Genomic DNA, 21,181 nt, shown 5'->3' with positions numbered 1-21,181 from the left:
AGCTCAATAATGATATCACTCAGAGCCCCAGAAGAGCTGAACAGACAAATACTTCCCCACCTAGACTGGACAGAACTTTTCCTAGTGAGATAAAATGAAATAAACATAGAGAAAAATTAGTATTTGGGGAATGCAGAAGAGCGAATCACTTGGAGAGAGAACCACTAAAGGAGAACATTTAATGCCTACCAACATGCTTGCTTCCCTAAAGGAGAACCTTTAAATCCTGCCAGCATCTTTGTACTGAAATGTATATTGCATCTCCACCATTCAGGTGGGACATAACCACATGGTAGCTGCTCCTTCATGAGTCTACTTTACTTGGCCTTGCAAGAAGACTTATACAGTCCATAGGAATTTTGGAATTTAAATGAGGAAAACTTTAAATTGTTTGAAAGACAAGCTTAGTAAAACACTCACAGACACAATGAGACTTCCCATTCCCAACATAATAATACTGAAGTCACGGTAGACATAGGATGGAAACCTTAACACTCAGTGCACAGAGAGCATGAAGGCTTCCAGGCTCCAGCACCTCTTGGCTTCAAGTCAGGATGTTGGAGAACAAGAGCCCCAAACTTGCTTCTCCAGAGATATTTGGACACTCACAGGATATTTCCTTAGTTCTAGTTTCTCGTTCTACTTGTCCCAGTTCCACTGGTGCTGGACTGCTGGACTTCCTGGTCACCAGGGAGCTTCCCCCTGACTTAAGGTCAGACAGCTGCTTCATTTTTGTCAAAGGCAAAATACAACAACCCAAAACGACCAACCAACAAACCTTCAGAGGCTGTTGGAAATGGTTTGGGGGATTTAATGAACCTGCGTAGCATTTCCAGTGTGATGAAGCACAGAATTCTGTCACGTTTTGTTTACTGCAGGCAATAACTTGATTAATACGGGCATAACAGATCCTGCCAGGAGGAAAAGGAGATTTTGCTGATTTTCTTATGTTTAGTTGGATATCTGTATTGGTTCATCAATTTCTTATAATTTCAGCTACAGGTAGTTGAGTTTTGTCCACAGGTCATGGTCTCTCATACTCATAGTGCTCTTGAAATCACATCCTTTCCGTAAGTACCCATCCCAGACCTGTGTTTCATACTTAACAGCATTTTTTTGACTGAAAGAAGTTAATGACTTCTAAAAGCATATTCTCATTTCCTAAATGTTTAATTCTGCTTAGAAATTCATTTGGGCAATTATTAAAGAATTGTTAAAGAATGAAATCCTTTTACCATCCCCAGAGGGCTTTGGCATTAAATCAATCCTTATTTGACACCACAGAATGTAACACTAAGCAATATATTTGCAAGTAGGTTTCATCACTTCTGCTATTCAGAGATACCCATTTTGACTTTCTGATTACAGATTTATTGCACTTTTTGGCTCTTTAGCAGCAGATGGGTAATCAAGCAAAATGACAGCCAGGTCTTAGAATTGCTAAGCACCATGGGAATCAAATATTTAGAGTGCACAAACTGGCAAAGCTCCCTAGGAAGGTTAAACTTCACTCTCCTGTGTTAAAATCAGAATGAAAACTTAAGAACTTCCAGAACAGATTAGACTGGCAGCTACCTGACCTGTGACCAGCACCAAAAGCTTCAGAGGGCTGTGGAAAAGCCCTGCAAGTACAAAGCCATAGAGCAAACTCTGTACATGGTTAAACGCTTCCCAGATCCCTGCCTTAAAATTTTAGGTTCCAAGTGTGCATTCACTTTTACATTATTACCTTGCACTGTACGAATTTTAGTTAAATGCACTGTTCTTATCTTGCTTCCTGATCACACCCCCATTCCTTCTTTTGTCTTTTCTCTTCCACACACCTACCTTTTCTTCTCCCCCAATCTTTTTCTCATCCCCATAGACCCTTTTCTCCTGTCATGCACAAACGCACCCTCCCTCATCAATCATTCTCTCTCAGTCTCCTAGTAGCATCAACCCCACCCAAGTTACAAATGAAGTATAATACACCGTTGCCACTACAATAAATTTCCTGTACAGAATAATACCTCATGCTTCAGGATCCCCAACGTCATGTATAAACACGTCTGTTACTATGTCCCCAAAAAGGCTATATTTCAGTTCCACTGATGCTCCCAATTGGCACAGCACAGCTGATGGCCTTATGCCCTGGATGAATTTATTTCAATCTTCTACAAAGTAAACAGTGATTATGACACACCATGGGATCCCATCCAGCATCCACTGGCAGACCCCAGAAAAGGTTCATGTTCATGTGCAGTCACCTTGAGGGAGTAGTTGATGGTGGATTAATCAATGCTGAAGTACGACTCAAGCTGACATGAGATAAATGGCACTGACATGTCTGGGACTGTAGAGGAAGGGGAAGCAGTGGAAGTAGATCAGGGAGAAGGTTGTCAGCAGCACACTACAAACTTTTGCAATAGAAAATCCAATCCAGCATAACTATTGCAAGCTTTAACAAGTGACCTGAGTAGGACCACACTGCTAACACATGACTTATATCGCCTGAAAGCTACACTTTTACATTAACAACGGTCCCAGGAACTGGTACTTTTCAGTTCACACTACCTATGCCAGATTCTGTTGGCAAATAACAAACAGGTCAGTCTAGTGGATCACATTCAAGCTGTGCCTCTGCCCACCGGGGTGCAAGGCTGGGGAGAAGTGGGGACTTTCTCATCTGAGGTCCAGAGGCAACTGTCCAAAACGCTGCTTCAGAGAAAACTGCAGTGAGTGAATATAATAATAAAAAAAATAAAATAAAAACATCCTCAGCTTTCATTCTCTTTGCAAACGGCTTATGAATCCTTCAAGTAGAATAGACAAATCTTTCCCTATTTATTCACTGTGTCCACCTCCAGGGGACAGTATAGGATTGTCCCCCTGCAGTCTTCCTTCCATTACTTTGATCAATCCAGCTCACCAGGCTGACATGCGAGAGGCAGCCTGCTGGAAGAATGCACATTTCCAATACTGAGGAGGTCGATAAGGCATTCTGAAAGACTGCTTGTCTGAACTGTCCGTGAATGAAGGTCATCGGACTGCAGAAATGCCTACTCTCATGTACAACCAGGAGCAATGAGCAGTGCAAAAAAAATATTCAGCAAAGCTCCCTAAAAAAGAGAAACATTTCACAGGCTTTGCCTAATGTGCAACTGCAAACACTGGAGTGTGATTGAGACCAATATTTAGAGAAGAGAAACAGAGCTTCCATTTTTAGATAGCAACCAATGCCCATTCCTACCTTCTCAAGGCTTTGCCTGGCCACAAGTGCATGGCTGTTCCCACAGCAGAGACTGATGGCAGATGCTCTTTCAACAGGCAACATCACTACCACCCATACAGCTAGCACAGCTCCAGATGCTGCACGTGGGTTAAAAGTCCCAGGTCCACCAATAACCCGTGAAGAAAAACAGACCCCAAAACAAACTTTTCCTTTCCCTCAAACTCTTCCATCTCATCCTAACTCTTGGAATTAAAAGCAGCTGTTGTAAAGCACACAGAAACAACACACCATATGAGGCTGTGGAGTAAGACTCTGACCAGCTTCCCAATTGATAATAATTAGGTGGATCACTGCAAAACATCACTGGGTTTCCATGCATTTGCAGACACATGATGTATGTACGTGAAGATACGTATGCCACTCACACCTTACATACACCACAACTACAAACATAAGACATATGACATAGTATCTGCCCATACCTACAACATTTTATCATTACATTTGTGCATGATGAAACCACTGTGTGCACTTGAGTTGCTCACACAGCCTGCTGACATAGGTAATAATGTTTACATTTCAGCTGCTGACATAGATGTGACTGTAAAGCAGACAAACAAAAGTCTGTAATTTCCTTCATACACTTCTTCCTTCTTGCTTTTCAAGCAAGTTGCAGCTTTAAAACTCCTTCAGTAGTAGGGGCCAAAATAACTTGATTCTCAGTCATCACAGTACAAGACAGAAAGCACCTGATGTTTATGAAGTGGAAGATGTGTTTCTCTACTACTATCCTGCCAACACAGAAGCTACCCATTCTTAAGGTTCAGCATCAGAATAAGACTCTCATCCATCTCATACTGCTTTTTGGTGGAAAAAAATTATCTCACAGAAAGTCAGCTAAACAACTCCCCTCTCATTCCTCAACACCACCACCAATACTATAGCGCTTCCTTTTCCCTAATTGCTTCTTTGCTTCCTGGAGAACTGCTAAACCCTGTCTCTCCCATTCCTCAAAGCTTTTTGACTTGACAGCATACAAGTACCTGTGACTAGCAAGGCCTGTTGTGGGCAGTCCCCTTTCACAGGCCACTAGAAATGGCACCTACTGTTTGTTTTATTGCCCTTCACAGGCAAACTATGTGCATTGGACAACAATCTGCTGAGCCAAATAGAAAGAGGAAGAATGAGGAAAACCAGTACCTGTTTATGAAACAATACACATAGACGTTTAGAGAGAGGTCATAGCTTAGATATGCATTTTCATGTGCAGGGCTACAATATGGGTAGAGCAAGAGGGATATGGATGGGCATATGAGGACAATAACGCAAGCACTTGCTTTTCTGTTAAGGTGGCATGCATGCAGTGAATTGGAATGAGCCCAGTGAGAGGGATAGGGATGAAAACTGAATAGTCAGGCTCATGTCTAATCTAAACCCCAGCTGCTGCAATTTAAGCCTATTATTTCTGTCCCCCTCAACCACAGACATGGTGAGCAGATTTCGTCCTTCCTCTTGATAACAGTTTTCAAGTCTATTAAAGGCTGTTGTAATGTCCCCTTCTCAGTCATCTTTCTTGAGGCTAAACAAGCCCAGCTCTTTCAGTCTTCCTTAGAGGTCATGTCCTCTGGACCCCTCATTCCTCCTCTAATTGACTCCCGGGCTCTTCCCAGTCAAAGTACATCTTTCTTGAAGTGCACTGTTCAAAAGTGGGGACAGTGTTCTAGCTGAGACCTCATCAATGCTGTGTACAAAGATGACTTCATGCTTCTATACTGCATTCCTGGTTACATATTCCATTAAGACAATGACTTTTTATTTTATTTTTAACAAAAAGACCAAACTCTGCATGACTTCTGCTCACTCATGATCTACTGTAATCCTGAGTTTCCTCTCTGAAGAAGTGTACCCACCTGGCTGCTTCCCATCCTGAATTACCAGACTTACAGTAAAATTGTACGTTTTATTGTCCCCATTGAATCCCATCCTTTCTCACAGAATTTCACCATCTTCTTTTAAGCTTGTCTTTTAACATATCCCCAGTGTTTACAGCCTAGTGATGCACTCTCTAGAGAGGCATTCTGATCACCAGGGTCTTGTATCTGGGATGTCATGGAGAGATTACCAAGCTTTGCACAGTCCACTGTGACAGGTGGCAAGCCCTCTAGGACAAGCACCACATTTACCTCCACATTCTGATTATACATCAAATATCTCTCAAACAGAGCTTCTAGTATCAGCATATATACCACTAAATAACAATAAAGACTGCTGTTTCAGCACAGTGCCCATTCCCCACCCCTCATTTCCTTTCTTTCTCCTCTCCTCATTTCCTCCTCCCTTTCAGGGAACCCTTGCCAGGGTTTGTTTTTCATGCCAAGGTCCTTTAGATGAGACCCTGCATGGGAAGGTAGGTGTGGGAATGGTTATGAGGAAACTGCCATCTAAACTGCTACCTTTCCGGCTTCCCCACCTTTCCCTCCCTACAAAGTCTCCTCTGTTCTGTTTTAATGTTAATGAGTTCAAAAGAGGTTCCTAGGCTCAAGCAATTCACAGTTTGGACTGCCAAAGCACACAGGCACACACCTCTCTGATCCCTTCCTGCCCAAACACAGTCCTGCTGGCTCAACCCTCCAAATGTGCTCTGGGAATTGCTGCTGTGGCCCCATGCCAAAGGCTGGCTGAATTTCCAGGGGTGTTGGTGCCACCTACTCCTCTCCTCCCAGCTTTACCCTCTTGTGTGCATCTTATTTGCCATATGCCCCTATGGAGGAAAACAAGGGTAAGTCAGAGCTTGGCTGACCTTTAAATCTCTGATAAAATATTACATAAAAGGGCAGGAGGAACTGAGAGGTTAGTTAAGAACTTAATGGGAAAAACTAACTTCTTAGTGAGCTTTGGTTGTGCAGCTCACGCACACAACTTACATGCAAGCTAAACTCAAAGGAACTCAGATAAATCACCATTAATTTCTGGCATGAATTCAGGTTTACACAGATAGAAGTGAAACCAGAAGCCTTTTGTTCCTCTCTTGCTCTCTGAATTATTTATCCCAATTTAGTAGTGGAAACCAGAGATCAGAATGTTCCTAATTCCATTAAACTGAGTGGACTTGCTCTGGATTTACACCAGTGCAAAAATATTAATCAAATTGCCTGCTTTAAATTGTAACAGAGACTAAACCTCTCTGCTAGACAACCTATAACACAGGCTTGTTCTATAGTCTACAACACAGATATCAGACACAGACTATGTCTGAAATAGACCATCACAGAATGGGCTGAGCAGACTATCAGGCCCCTTTTTACTAATTGTGAACTTCAATAAATGGAGATGAGCTGCATTTACTACAAATCAGTCTGGACCAGCTAGAAGAACACCCCCATATGAGGCTTCTGTTATCTCCTCTGGGATGAGATGGAAGGCAATTCCACAATGCTCTTCACACATATAAACGAAGTATTTCCATAGCCAAGCATGGAATTGAAGGCATGATAGTGTTTGGTTATTTACTCATACCCAGTCCTGTCTCATTGTTCAAGTATTCTGATAATCAGAAGAGTATTCTGTTCAAATATTCTGATAATCAGAACTGCACTGTCATCACTGGGTTTAAGAAAATACCAGCCAAGATGTTTTTCTCCAAGTATTTCTAAGAAGGAGATTAACAGAAACTTTCACAAAATACAGCAAAAGGAAAAAGAGAAGGATGAGCATTTGCCTTGCAGAATGAACTAATCTCCTAACAAGAAGTTATAATTACATTTACTGTCTGGTTAAGCAATCATAATCCAAAAGCTCTCTCACATCATTAATGTAGAAGCCAACAACTTTACACTGACTGACAAACTCATCCAGCTGTTGCTCTCTACACAAGACGTAATGCTGAAACACAGCCACTAAAGCAAACCCAATGGATTTTCCATGACTCGAGGATCTCCCTGGACACCTTCCAAACTGGGAAACTGCAATCTGCTTTCCCCTTGTAATTTCCTTTGGAGAAGTTATTCTTCAAACCTCCACCTAGTAAACCATTGCATAACACTGTCGTGCACAGGAGGCAGTGGTAGAGATCTGCTTCCAAGATCTTCAAATACAGTACGTTTTGCCACTGGAAGACTCCTGTACTGCCTACAACATGCACATGCTGATCTTTTGAGCACATTTTCAATGTAGTTATAATTCTATACTATAACTGGTTAAGAAGCACTACTCTTTCTCTGTTTCATACCATGGAAACACGCTCACAAACACATGAAAGGAGTTGCATAAACTTGCAGAGGTAGCTAGGAAAAAGACACAATGTTCTTGAAATGTTTTTCCTCCAGCAAGCTTTCTGACTTTTTAACTTACAGAAAATGAGGTATTTAGCATTAAAAGCTCTGGCTCAGTGGTGTTCCAGTGCCAGGTGGAAGGCACCTGTACTTCCTCTGAACAAAACATGCCAAAGACAGAGCAGCTGTGGAGAGGGCCCAGTGTATTGAGTGACAGAAAAAGCACCTTGTGACACTTGCCTTCCATGTGCTGCTCCCAATGGTGCTGAAGGGATGAGCAAAAGGACTACTTCTGTATTTAGTGAAACCAAAAGCTGCTCCTTACCCAGTGTGGAGGAAGGTGCAAGGAAGCTGCTGATCTGAAAACTTTGTACCCTAAAAAGGTGCTACTGTATCCACCCAGCCTCACCTATGAAACCTTGTGTTCCCCAGTTCGGTGTCTTACAGACCAGGGCAAATGACAAAAGGACATTTCTCTCCAACAATGGAAAAGCCTTCCTAGAGGACCTTTACAGGTCCCCTGAATGATAACCTTGAACACTGAGGACACAATCTGCCTACAGAAAGAGGCATGACATAATTATAAACCCTTTCCCCCAATTCTCCTTCAGGCTATATGATATATTGTCTGAGCAGTGATTACATCTGAAATAAATTGCTGCTAGATAAGAAAGTACAGAAACTAATTTGAATCAACACATTAAACACGTGATCCTTCATGACTGTTACCTACTTTTCCATTCAATTACTTTATTTTGTTAATAGTTGCTCCCAAGCACCGTTTACACTGTACCTCCATAGGGGTAACTCTTATCTTGCAAAACACTTGCATCCCATCATCTTTCACAACTTTTCCTCCTCTGGAAAATTTCACTGCTTTCCCAGCTTCAGGTGGTTACTTTTACATATAAATTTTATAAGGTATTCATCATCACAGGCACCTGGCTTCCCTTTCTTGCTCAAATCAGGCTAAATGATAAATCATACCTCCTACAACATTTCAGATGTGGTTATTCTTCTGTGAGATGTAGAAGAAGCAGACATCTGACATTCAACCTCCTTCCATCACCATGCAAGCTCTTTCTCTCCAAAAGCACAGCCAGAAGATCATCTTGGCCTACCATTCATCTAATGTCACTCTCATCTTTGCAACCTGTCTTTGCTCTCCCTTCAGCACCATAGGTACTTCATTTGTTGTGTCATTTTCTTCAATGCTTTGGAAAACTCTATCCTTCCTTATCAGAATCTCCTATTGAATTATGATCTGTCCACCATGCTCTTTGCATGATGTAGTATTTTCCTCTGCCATTTCTCCCAGATGCATCTTAAGGTGGCACCTTCTCATCCCAAATTATCTTTCTGAACTTATTCATAACAGCGTCCTGCCTCTCCTTAGCAGACCAAATCTAGATTCAAACATCCTCTCTAAAGGGTGAGGAACAAGGAATTAATAGATTTGTACGTCGCCTACACAGCTCTGAACAACGTAAGACACTAATAAAGAGAAGTAAAGAAAGGACAGAAACTGCAGAAGGGCAAGAATCATAGTCAGAGAAGTGGAGCAATAGGACATCCCTGTACTGCTGCTGCTGGCTCTATTTCTACTGGAAATTGCAGAGGCTGCTGCTCTAAGTCAGCAGGCATCAAAGTGACAGGAACTATAAAAGAACACTGATTCAATTCTAGGAGGAAGGTAGGAAATTGTCTACTCTGTATCCATGCAAGTAGAGCTGGAAATGCCCTGGAAAGCTGAAATAAAAGTAAATTAATTTGATCCTTCCTACTATCAATATAATCTTAGTGTTTTATCCCTTCAGCAGCCTTGAGACTTAATCCAGAAAGTTCCTGACTCTTTGTTATAGACATAATGGAACACAAAAAACATTCAAACATTAATGATGTCCTAAGGAAAATGACACAGTAGAGCTTTATGTTATGTTTTTTATTTCTTCTTCTTAAGTAATGCTGCTTAACAACTGCAGCTATGCTAAAACAAGATAGTAATGTCAAATCAGCTGATAAGGTATTAGAAACATGTGGACAAAAGTTTTTTGAATAGTAAGCCATCCATGGCTTAAGGAATAGGACATCATGACAGCACACAGGCATTCAGGAGGGGGAAGACACTAGATTAACATTTTAGCACATCCATTCTTCAGTGGCAGGATCTGTTCTTTCCCCTCTTTTTGCATCTCAAGCTACATATCTGTTGTGCTTCCAAAATCCAGTGCTCTCTTAAGGAACATTAGGATTTCCCTGTTAAAAACATGTAGTCCAGTAAGTCTTTCTTGGATGTTTCATGTCTACTGTTAAGTAAATCATACTCAGAACACACTCAAACATTCCCTCCAGATATTTCAACCATGACCACAACTTTCCCCACCTTTCATAAAGGTGACCAGTATTGTCTGCTTGGGATAGTCAGCAGCCAACAATCACCACAGACACAGAAAATATCACATAGGCCAAAATTTCAGGCAATTTAGAAGGATACAACTCTGCTACTGTCTCCAATAGAACTGAACTGTTTTATATCAGATAACTATCAGTCCATAAGTCTTGTAGTAAAGCAACAAGATCTACAAAACTGTGTATCCCTGCACAGAAGCCTTATAACTACAGGTACTTTGGTAACACCTCCAGCTTCTTCCCACCCCAAATCTGGCACGTAAGGCTGGGTCTGGATTTACATTTGTTTACACAACCCTATTGATTTTCAGACACAGAATGTGAGACCAGGTTCCCATTTCATGCTCTTCTCATGGCATCTGGGTCTCACACATTTGCAGCATAGTAACTGCTGCTTCTTACACAGCTGGTCAGGGAGCTGCCAACCAGCTGCACCTACTGGAAGGGAGCCTAGAGAATGAAAGTGATTGTGCTGCACTCAGTGCCACAAGCCTGTTCCTATCTCAGGACTCCATATGCAGGTAAGTGCCTGAAGGGGGAAGCCGTCTCTACCACAAAGCCTGAAAAGTAATACCTCTTCTGTACTTGAACTTGAATTCAACTATAGAAAGCTGCAAGTAGCAATGCATGCATTCAAATCGGGGACTTGTATTCACGTATAGTATATGGGACACATGTAAAACTGACACAACATTATGAAAAATTCTCTTTGAAGAGCAAGAAGAAAAAAGGTATCCCAGATATGGACAATTAAAAACAAAAAAGGTATCCTGGGTATATACAATCTTGGACTGAAGAACTGTGCTGGACATATGTGAACATCTGTGCATAACTAGGCAGACTATAATACCACAAAGAGCTTTTGCCTCCCAAGCCTCAGTCTCCTAATTGCTTCAGAAAACTTAAACCACCCAGTACTTTTGCTATTATTATAATGGAAGACAAGTGCATCTAAGCACATGAAAAAATGTTAATCTTACAACTATAAACTAACCCAAGAGAAAGGGAAGTTTTTGTGGCCTGGCCCCCATCAGTGAGGAAAGCAATCTGCTGCCTCAAAGCTTTGCTTTTTTATTCCTTCAGAGTCAATGTCTTCTACTCAGATGGAGATGCCAAGCCTTCTTCCTGGATATGAGCTTCTGGTCATGAAAAAAAAAACAGCCTAGTCTCATCATCAGTATTTTCTTACAGCCTCCACTGAGGCATTCTCATTAAGTGCAAGAAAGGAAGAAATAATTGGGGTGGGGAGTCTCCACTGAGCCAAGACCAGCAAAGCCTACTTAGCTTGCTGGAGTCAGAGCTCATCATAGGCAAAGAAAAATGAAGAACCTCTCCAGATCTTGATTGCATATGGCATTACACAACTTTCCTAACTGATTAGGTACAATCACTCGTTACAGAAAAGTACACTGGGGATGGGCACAGAGAATAAAAGAAGTTCTTATGGGCAAAACAGCATAGAGGCACTCTTAAATTATAGTTGCAGAGAAATTTGCATTGATCAAGAACTCAAAGCCACGGGCCTGTCAGAGGTGTAATCTGAAACTATGATTTACACGCAGGGCAAGTGACACAGAAAGTAAATCCCTGTATTCAAAAGAATCCAGCAAGAGGATACAATGACTCAAAAGACAGGTAATTTGAAGCTGAAATACTCAAATCTTGGTAACATGTCTGAATTTAAATATGAGTAAATACTGTTATCAATACATGTGATATGCTTGGGGTTTGTAGTGAGGACCTAAAATGCATGTCTTTCTAAGCCACAAACTTTTAGTGAGAAAGTAAGGACTAAACAAGCTTCAGACATGGAGGATAATTTCTGGGAAGGTGTTGCTCAACTCTGGGAGCCAAGAAACAGATCAGGCAGCTCTGCATATCTGCTCCCTAGAAGCATTCCGAGGGAGCTGGTTGAGAAATAGAGAACTTTGTTCTCCAGGCCCGTCAACAAACAAACACACCTGTTGCCTTCTTATGCATACATACACTGACATATATTGTCCATGTTCACATGAAAGCCCACAACAGAGGCATTTCTTGTACTTTACATCATGAATACTCTTGCAGGTTGCAGAGCCAAAGAGGGGCCTCACGAACACTACCACAGCTATGACTTGGCAAGCTTGAGTGGGACAGGTGATATATGGGAGTACTTATTCAATGTGGTGAAACCTAGTTTTCATCTAAGGTTTATGTTGTATCCATTACGTTAAATGGCCCGCATGGGAGAGCTAAGCATGAAGGAAACTTGCTACTTCCAAGTCAGCTGTTTGCAATGGGAAAAGGTACTACAGTTATTTAGGTTTGGATCTCATCTCCCTTGAGGAAGGTGTATTATGTGTCATGTGCCAAATTGATACCTTGCTCAGAAATTGTTTTGCTTCCTCTAATGAAATAAAAGTTTTCTCAGACACTTCCATGCTGTACCTTTATCTCCTTCAACATAAAATTCCTTTTTCTTTCTTTTTTCCTCAACTTTCCTCTGGGAAGAGAGACTGTCCGTAATCACTGAATTTTAATCTCTGTGAAGGTAGAAGAGGAACAGATGTGGAGAAATGTCACAGAGTAAGCAAAGACCAGATTTTTCCCAAACCTTGTTATTGATCACTTCTTTCAATGCTACTAGAAATGTGTCCTAGATCTCTTCAAAGAGAGGGAGGGGGAGAGAAGAAGAATGCATGGTGCCTCACCCAATCAGCAAGCTCTTTCAGCAATTAAAGAATGACGGGAACATGAAATTGTCATTTCAGCGGATGAAAAGAAACATAATGGCAGGACAAAAAGGATGCTGGATAATTCTGAAATTTTCAAATACAGAGAATTAATAAGTATTTATGCTGCTCCTCAACTGTAAATAATGTAACTCAGTAGGCGCTTTTGCTGGCATAAGGTCCAAAGTTTTGCTCTGGAAAAGCCTGGGAAGATGGTAAATTGTAATATGGATAAAAGCTTTTCTGAATCTATAAAGTCAACAAAACATATTATATAGGGACTCTGAGGAAAAAAAAAAAAGAAGGAAAAAAATTTATGATAAAACAGGTTCAGATGCAACATAAGAGAAACAAACTATGAGAGAAGAATCCAGTCAATGTCCCACCTGAGCGAAACAGCAGAATGCTTCAAAGGCAGCCAAGGCTAAGAGGGGATAAAAGTAATCATTTCTCAACTCTTTCCCTGCGTAAGAATCTAATGTGGAGTAAGTAACTGATCCAGGCTTGAAGGCTGTAATAACATGATCAGTTTTGAAAGCAGCAATTCAAAAGACAATTCCACTTCTTCCCTGTGGAACAGTGCATACTAAAGTAGACAGTCTTGATTTCCACCTTCTGAAATACCATGATCACCTCAACAGAGCCACTAACAAAAGAAACAAAAAGAGAAACAACAAAAGCACAAGTTCTTTTGTAAAGAACTTTTTGTAAAGAACTTTCACCTCTTTCCTCTGTGCTATCATTCTTTACATTTTATTACTTTCACTGAATTGCTAACATTGAAGTTACATTTCTTGGCATGGTCCATGTTCACATCTGGGATCAGGTTGCTCATCTAAGAGCGATATAGACGGCAATATCTTAAGCATCAAGCAGCACACCACCCTTAACCAACAAGAAGAGTCCAGGGCTCTAATACTGAGCAAAAGGAATCAGAATCCACTGTGACAGGAACACACTGCTGCTAAGAAATATGAACAAGGACACGGAGAACTTGTTTCATGAAAAAAATTATTTGCCTTGCAATAGTTCTTCCAGATTCTTCTGCAGTTCCTGTTCAGTCAATAAACCTGTACAAGCAAAAACACATGTGCTTAGCACAGCCATTTTTGCCAGCAGGCACAAAACCAGCTTGGGGCCTGCCAATAAGACCACCATGTGCAGTAGCACTTTACTCCATGGTAATATACACAGTGACAGCTGAGAAGAGAGACTGAAGCAAAAAGCAGAAGTGATGCTGGCTAGAACAGCCTTGATGGTCAGGTAGGGCCAGTTTTGTAATTTATGAGGTACAGGACCACACCACATACCCTACTCTCAAGAGCTTCTCTTCCTTGCCTGCTCATTGAAAGAGGGCTGCCGATGCCAGCTGTTCTGCACTCTTTCAGTTGGGTGCACAAAAGTGGACCTTCGAGGGGTAAAGCTTGTGGTCACAAGCATTTTTGTTTGCTTTGTTTCTTCTGCATCTAGACTTCTTATAAGGACTTACCAGTACTGTCACCATTGCATTAGTCCCAAGGCAATTACTGTCAGCAGACAGCCTGAGAGCTACTACATCTTTTCCTAACTTAGCCCAAGCAAAATCTGAGCATTGTCTTCATTCATATCTACTCTCTGTGCACACTCCCAATGGAATAAATAAAGATTGAATTTGACCCATAATAGGAGTAATCCTTTCTGGTTTAATTTTCTAATCCAAGAGGAAAGGCCTCATCATAGCATGCAGCTTCAAGTAACACAAAATCTTGGGATCTTTCCTAGAACTGGTTTTCTGGTTGGGCAGCATCAAGAGCAGATATTTCTGCTGAAATCAGCATCAACTTGTCATTTGACAACCACTGCCTTGGTCAGAGTCCAGTTAAGGAGCTGCTGTTACTCAGCTGGTTGGTCTGGGTGCATCCCCCAGACAGAGCAGCCCATACATGTTTATTCACCTTAGTCTGGCATTTACACAAGCTTGCAAACTCTGGAGGTGTCTTGGGACTCCATCAGAAATAAACAATCCCAACACATTCCCAATTCCTCCTCTTGCAAAACGGACATCTCCAAATTCACTTCTCATGATATATTAATATAGGGACCACAAGAACAAGAGAACACATGCTCTGGCCCTCAAAATGACCATTTTTCTCAGAAAGGCATGTAGAAATACACTGAATATTTATTGGACTGGAAAACTCATCACAAGGGAGGCTTTTCCAGCATGGCTAGGCTTAGCTCTTTTTGTCATTAACTCTTATGTGGGAAAATGCCCCAGATTTTAACTGCAACAAGGGAGAAAATACGGCTTTTAAAAATTCATTCAAGCACACCAATGGGTTTTTTTATACCCTTTTGTAAAGCAGATGGCAAGATGAAGCTATACCCCCTGGGCCTGCTTCAGGGATCTAACACAAATGCTCTTCTCAAAACAGATCTCAGATGATGTTGGTGTCATCATTTCACTCGGGGATTTGGGTCAGGCTTTACACTCAAATCTCGTTTTTATGTAGTACAAGTGCACCCAGACTAGACTAACGGATAAGCAACAGGGAGAGTAATACACACACAGAGCCCTCTCAGGCACTTCCAGGTTGCTGATTTACACTGGTGCATTTAGACTGAATCTTTCTAATCCAATTAAAATCTCATCTGACCTGTCAATACCGATGCAGTCTGTTTTATAGTAGTGTCTCATAGAACATGCATTAATCCAGACCCGTGGACAAACTAGCCCTTCTAGGCAAATTCTGTATTTGGCCAGTCTGGTTTTTCACCCAGGTTCTCTCACTCAAAGGCCTTAACTGCTCCCATGTTACTTGCCTACCCAGGAACTCCTGGACATGTATACCTATCCTATCCAAGTACTTTATAAAAATGTACGATGCACACCACTGGCCTTCTGAAAAACAGCACTTTTCTCTCCCAGCTCACTTCTCACGTAATGATGGCTAAGTTACTATCATTAAATGTAAGAACATGAATATGATCTATTTTCATTTCAATAGCTTCATTTATTTGAAATGCATGTGCCAGTTACAGGCTGTCAGCACCAGCACGTTTAATAAGTTATAGCATAGACCAACAACTCTCAAACTTCTGGGGCCAAAAACTTTTACAGATCATCATGTATGCTTGTCATTAAATTCTGCACCAAAACCATTATAAATTACACTGTTTAATAGACTTCCAGAAAGCAGCTGTGAGCTGTTTTGCCACAAGCCCATGAAACCCAGTATTTGCCAGGCATAAAACAGAAAGCTTAATATTACCATAAACTCTCAAAACTCCTCATAGAAACCAATGCCCTTCTCAGTGAGCAAAAGCCCAGCAGCAGCTAAACCAAGTCTTTCACAATGACCCAAAGGTAAACAAGTTCAAGCTTTCATATACCAAGCTCAGAAGCAAAGTGTATCTGTTGGTGACACCTTCATAAAAGACGATTTGAATGTTTCAATGGATCTCAGTACTGGTGAACTTTGATACAGCAATTAAAGCTTTGCATGTGAAAATCAATACTTAAAACAGCACCCAGAATTAAACTAACAGCAAATTACACTCTTACTCATGAGAGATACCTGTCACCAAGCAGAATTCTCCAGTCAGTCAGCTGCGCTTTCAGAGAGAAATTCAAGTAGTCTCACATAAAAGATAAACTGACTTAAACATAGACCAGGATTTTGTGAAATCTCTCTATTAAGAGAAGATTCCTCATTTGCTACTTAGAAGCAGTAGACTCTCTTTTTGCTGTCCTGAAACCACTGCAAATCTTCTCATTCTCACAGTCCTGTCATAGAAAATTGTAAATGCTAAAAAATTGTCATGGGTGCTAGGGGACATGGAAACAGTTAATGGAAAATAAATCAATACTAAATTACTATGTACCCAGAAGGAAACTTTGGCTGAGGAAGCCCTTGAGCTGAAAATTGTTAGAGGGTTGGAGAGTACCATGGAAAAGACCACCCTAGGGCCACATCTTAAATGTGGCCTAGGCCTAAACACTCTAGGCATCTGCTTTGGACCCCATCTTGTAATGGAAGCCTAGGCTAGGTTGTCAGACCACTGATCTGACAAACTATAGCTGTCCCTATGTTTACTATGACTTACTATAGTTGTCCACATGTTAACCTCCACTTACATACCTAAATTATGTGGTTATTTTCATAGCACTCTGAAGCCATGGTAATGGACAAGAACTTACTGGGCTAATGTTGTAAGTGTAATGTAGGAAGGTTATTGTCAAATTCCTCTAATTCTGAGATCCAGTATTTTCTGTCCTATTCCTCTTCTCAGTGCCAGCACTCAGGCTTATATATATACTCAATTTACATAACCTCCGATCTCAGAGTAGTAATGAGATAGCTGATCAACTGCATCAAATGGGCATCACCTCTACAATGCAGACTGCAAAATATCACAGCCCTATGCCTTCTGCCCGTGTTTTTGAACAAGAGGGCAAAGACAGTGAAGTCATTTGATACCAAGAATGAACAGTAAGTGCAGTGCCTGCTACTGGAATCTTTGACATTTACCACAAAAACAAACAACAAAGTTCACCTGAAATATGTCCTTCCCTTCCTGTTCATGTCTGTGCTATTACAGACATTATGAACAGGAAGGAATTTCATGGTTCAAAGGCAGCTGGATGATGAAACAATTGGCATGGTCACCTGCTTTTTGTACCTCACCAGAAGTATGCTACCAATCAGCAAACAGTATAGTCCTTATTTTATAGGCCCGAAACCCCTACTGTGCTATATCATGCAGCAGATTTCATACCAAAGTTGCTAACAAGAAATCAGCTGTCAGGGATTCTCTACAAAACTTATGAGGTTCCTTCTAATATGCCCAATTCTGGAGGATTGCATAATGCTGCAAGAATAAATAAGCATATTTAAGTATCTTCTTGTACTTACTCACAGAGTGCCACTGTCATCCACCCCATCATTTGTCTCCTTTCTCCCACCAAGGAATTGGTCATAAAAGAATGAGGGGGAGGGAGAAGCCTCAACATAAGTATTTATCCTATCCTTAATAAGTTCCCTAAGTCCCTTTACTCCTTTCTCTGAGAGGAGGAGTTCATCCACCCCCTAAAATATATCAATCTGCCAGCAGAAACTTACCACAAGTTCAGAGAATCTGGCATTGAGCTCTTCTGCTGGTGGGATTGGGACAGAAAATTCAAGGAACTGGAGGGGGTTATTGTCCTTGAGATTGATTTCAGGGAGGTCGCTACCCCCAAAACAGCAAAGAAACCCCAATGCATGACGATTCCTCTTCCGGGGTGCCATGGTCATGGTGTATGGTGCTATCTTCTGATCATGTTCTACAGGAAGAAAAAAGAAAACAAACCAGACATTAGTTGATAAACAAGACTCTGTTGGACCTGTGCAGCACTCTGTAGTTACAAGTCACAGGTGTAACAACTGAAACAGAACAGAAGGATCCAAGACACAAAAGAGCAAAACAAACAAGATAGATAAGGGAGCTAGGCTTTAATACGGTATTAACATGTTCCTGTATGGCAGTGTAAACCACTTCTCCCAAAGTTTCTAAAGAGGTTTTATAAATTCAGTGTGGGATTTCCCAGGAGGCAGATTTATCAGCAATACCCAGTAGCCAAGGTTGAATGCTACCATTGAATGCCATCGCCCTTTCTCTCACCACTATAGTAAAGGAACCAAAGTATCAGAAGCAAAAAGCATACACTGGAGAATTTACCCAGAATAACTGGAAGAATCCTCCAGAGGCATGCCATTTGGTCAAGATAAAATGAAGAATGAAACATTAAAGCAGAAATCAACACACACACCCCCCACTCCCCAGAGCCAGACCACCAACACTATGTCTCTATGTCCAGGAGTATTGCAGTAGGACCATTTTGTCTATCCCACTTTCAAATACACATAACTAGTTTGGGCTGCTTTATGTATCCAGGGGAGAAAATGTGCAGTGCTAATGCATGCTTTCAGAGGTATATTTGAGCTACCCCATCTTGACAGGACCCAGGCTTGAGGAGCTTTAGTATCAGGAGTGTAAAGGGAGGCAAAAGGAGGCCTGAAGGAGGAGCAAGGAGTCACTAATTTCACCACACAACACCATTTGTGAGCAGCCTATCCAAACAGGAAGTCTCCTGCCAGCAGTTGGAAAGGAGGGATCTGTGCAGTCCACAGAGAGACACATATTTTGCCCTTTTAAGGGACTTGTTTGACAGCTCAGGGGCTTATTTGTGTTATATTTTTGAAGCACTTCACTTTTTCACTTAATCTGCAGAATACACCACATCCTTAGAGAGTAAATAATTAAGGCCTGTTGTAAAGCCCTGCTCCTGGGCACAGGGCAGGAGAGCAGGGAGGGAGGTGGCAGGTAAACCAAACCACAGGATGCTGGATGCTGTATCAGCAGCAACACAGCTGAGCTTTGTCATCAGAGCAGCTGCTGCCCTAACCTGCCCCACAATGCTTTAGTCTGCTTGCCAGAACAAGGCTGCTTTGAGCTCTCACAGTAGCTGTGCTAGGAAAAGCACCTTTAGGACAGCAGTTGCATGGTGGGTCTTAAAATACTGCACACAGCCAGAGGCTCTCCAGGGACATCTTGTATAGACATCAGCATGCTTACTTAAGAAAAAAGAAAACCCTAAGCAACAAACAACAACAAAACAAAAAAACAAAGCACCCAAACCTCCACCCTTGCAGCACTATGTATTTGACAGGCACCTGCCCTACTTTGTGCTAGGATTAATTTATGTATCACCTTCTCTTATGCACTGGAAGGGCATCAGCTGCAACTCTCACACAGCTGAAAGTGAGCTGGTACCAAGCACCGTCTTCTGGAATGTCCACTTTTCCTTTGCTCTGCATGCCAACCCTGCAAGGGGTGGTTTGTCTCAGCAGGACACTAGGGTAGCATGATGCTGGCTTCAAAAGCACATTCATAAGAATATCCTCATTAGGAGATGCCAAAGGTCAATTTAACCCTGGAACGGTTCTCTGACACTGTCAGCATCACCAAAATGCTCTCAAACCTACCACAATGGCATGCACAACAACTTCTGTTTCCCCTCAGTGGTGGGGACTTAAGAGATTCAGTTCTTAAAAGATTTCACAAAAGAGCCTCAGAAGAAGTCGAACTTGTCCACCACAGACCATCTTCTCAGGGACTACTCTGAGCAGAATGTCCTTGATGGTAATCTGATCATGGATGAGGTTTGACAAATTTTTGTTTGGAAGGAACTCAGATCAATGAGACCTGATTTAAGTACTATATAACTACACTTAATTCAGTTGTAACCAAGCTCTGGCCCACTTCCTAGAGGCTTCTTCACCAACCACCAAAAGGAACAGCATTCCCTGGGGCATGGAAAGTGCATGATTCTTGGAACAAATGGCTGAGAGATTGAATTGATCGGACCGTAACATTTTCCTTCACGAGTTGAGGACAAGACTTTGGTAAGAACTCCTCTAAAAAAGGTACTTTCCCAGGAAAGGAGTATGATATAAATGGATAAGAAGATCAACATTTTCTACAGAGCAAGTACTGTGGTGCAGTACCTGTGGTTGTCCTGTACTGACATTTCATCACTCAGTATCCGTCTTGAGCAGGCTCACCTAAGAGGTGAACAGTCTCCAAGCCTTCTTCACCCATAATGCAAAAAAAATGCACAACCTAGTGCTTGTTCCTGCAGTGTTTTTACAAAATCAGCATCCGGTCCTTGGGATCTATACTTGAGAAACTCAACAAAAGCTACTCAGCTTTTACTACTCTGCAAAAGCATGCACAGCTCACATAATAGTAACCTTGTAGTGCCTCACTTTCATAAAGCAACATGCCATTGCACAACTTGTACTCTTAACACTGGCACTGGCACTTTCCAGGTCTGTCCATGCAGGAAATTCATACTGACACAGAGGGGTTAAATGGTACTTTTGTATTGCTACAATACCATAGCTGTAGATAGGTGAGGTGTCTAGATGCTTTTAAAATAAGAATAATTGAACACTTTGAGAGGAATCCAGCATAGGTATTTCAGAAATTAATCACTGAATGAATGAATAATATTTCTAAGTGGGAGCACTATCTTTCTAAAGATTAACCCTGCCACTCACCAGATGCTGAAGGGCATTTACTTAAGAACCAAAATCTGGGGGAAATGTGCTTCCAAAGGATAGGGTGGGTGTAGGGCAGAAGGCAACAAAGAAAATTTAAAAATTACATCTTTCATCTTTGATTGGTAATTGATAGCAAAGCTGTCAAAAATAATAAGTATGGAGACAACAAAAAGTGGGTGTTTTTTTTTTATTCTAATAAAAGCTCTATCGCCTTTAACTTCTTGCAAGTAAAGCAATTGTAAAAATGAAACACGTTCAATATACCTCCAGCAGAATCAATGGGAAATCTCTCTCTGGAGAGAATCCCACTATTACACATATCTCCCTCCCACAGCTCTTCTCGGTTGTACTGTTTTATCCTTTTGCAAAACACAAACATGTTGTTGTCATTTCAACAGCTAACCGCACACCCGCTCCTCATAGCGATCCCCCTCCTGCTTCCCAGCCCCATCTGTGGTTCAGCTCAGGTCAGGAGTCACAGTCTGGAACACT

General features: G+C 41.5%; 1 protein-coding gene across 2 annotated transcripts in view; it reads right to left on the bottom strand.

The window, feature by feature from the left end:
* DAAM2 (dishevelled associated activator of morphogenesis 2) overlaps nucleotides 1-21,181 on the bottom strand; it is a 167,830-nt gene that overhangs the window by 97,917 nt on the left and 48,732 nt on the right. For both annotated transcript variants that reach the window (XM_057429989.1, XM_057429990.1), the window contains exon 2: nucleotides 17,705-17,907. In XM_057429989.1, coding sequence (XP_057285972.1) covers nucleotides 17,705-17,878 — 174 coding nt within the window. In that variant the 5' untranslated portion in view covers nucleotides 17,879-17,907. The remainder of the gene's footprint in view (nucleotides 1-17,704; nucleotides 17,908-21,181) is intronic.

Source organism: Pezoporus wallicus, unplaced genomic scaffold (genome assembly GCF_028554395.1).
Source record: "Pezoporus wallicus isolate ANWC-B61680 ecotype Strahan unplaced genomic scaffold, APGP_CSIRO_Pwel_v1 contig_5353, whole genome shotgun sequence".
Taxonomy (NCBI): domain Eukaryota; kingdom Metazoa; phylum Chordata; class Aves; order Psittaciformes; family Psittacidae; genus Pezoporus; species Pezoporus wallicus.
Note: the sequence above shows the minus strand (reverse complement) of the source record. Positions and strands in the feature narration are given on the sequence as shown.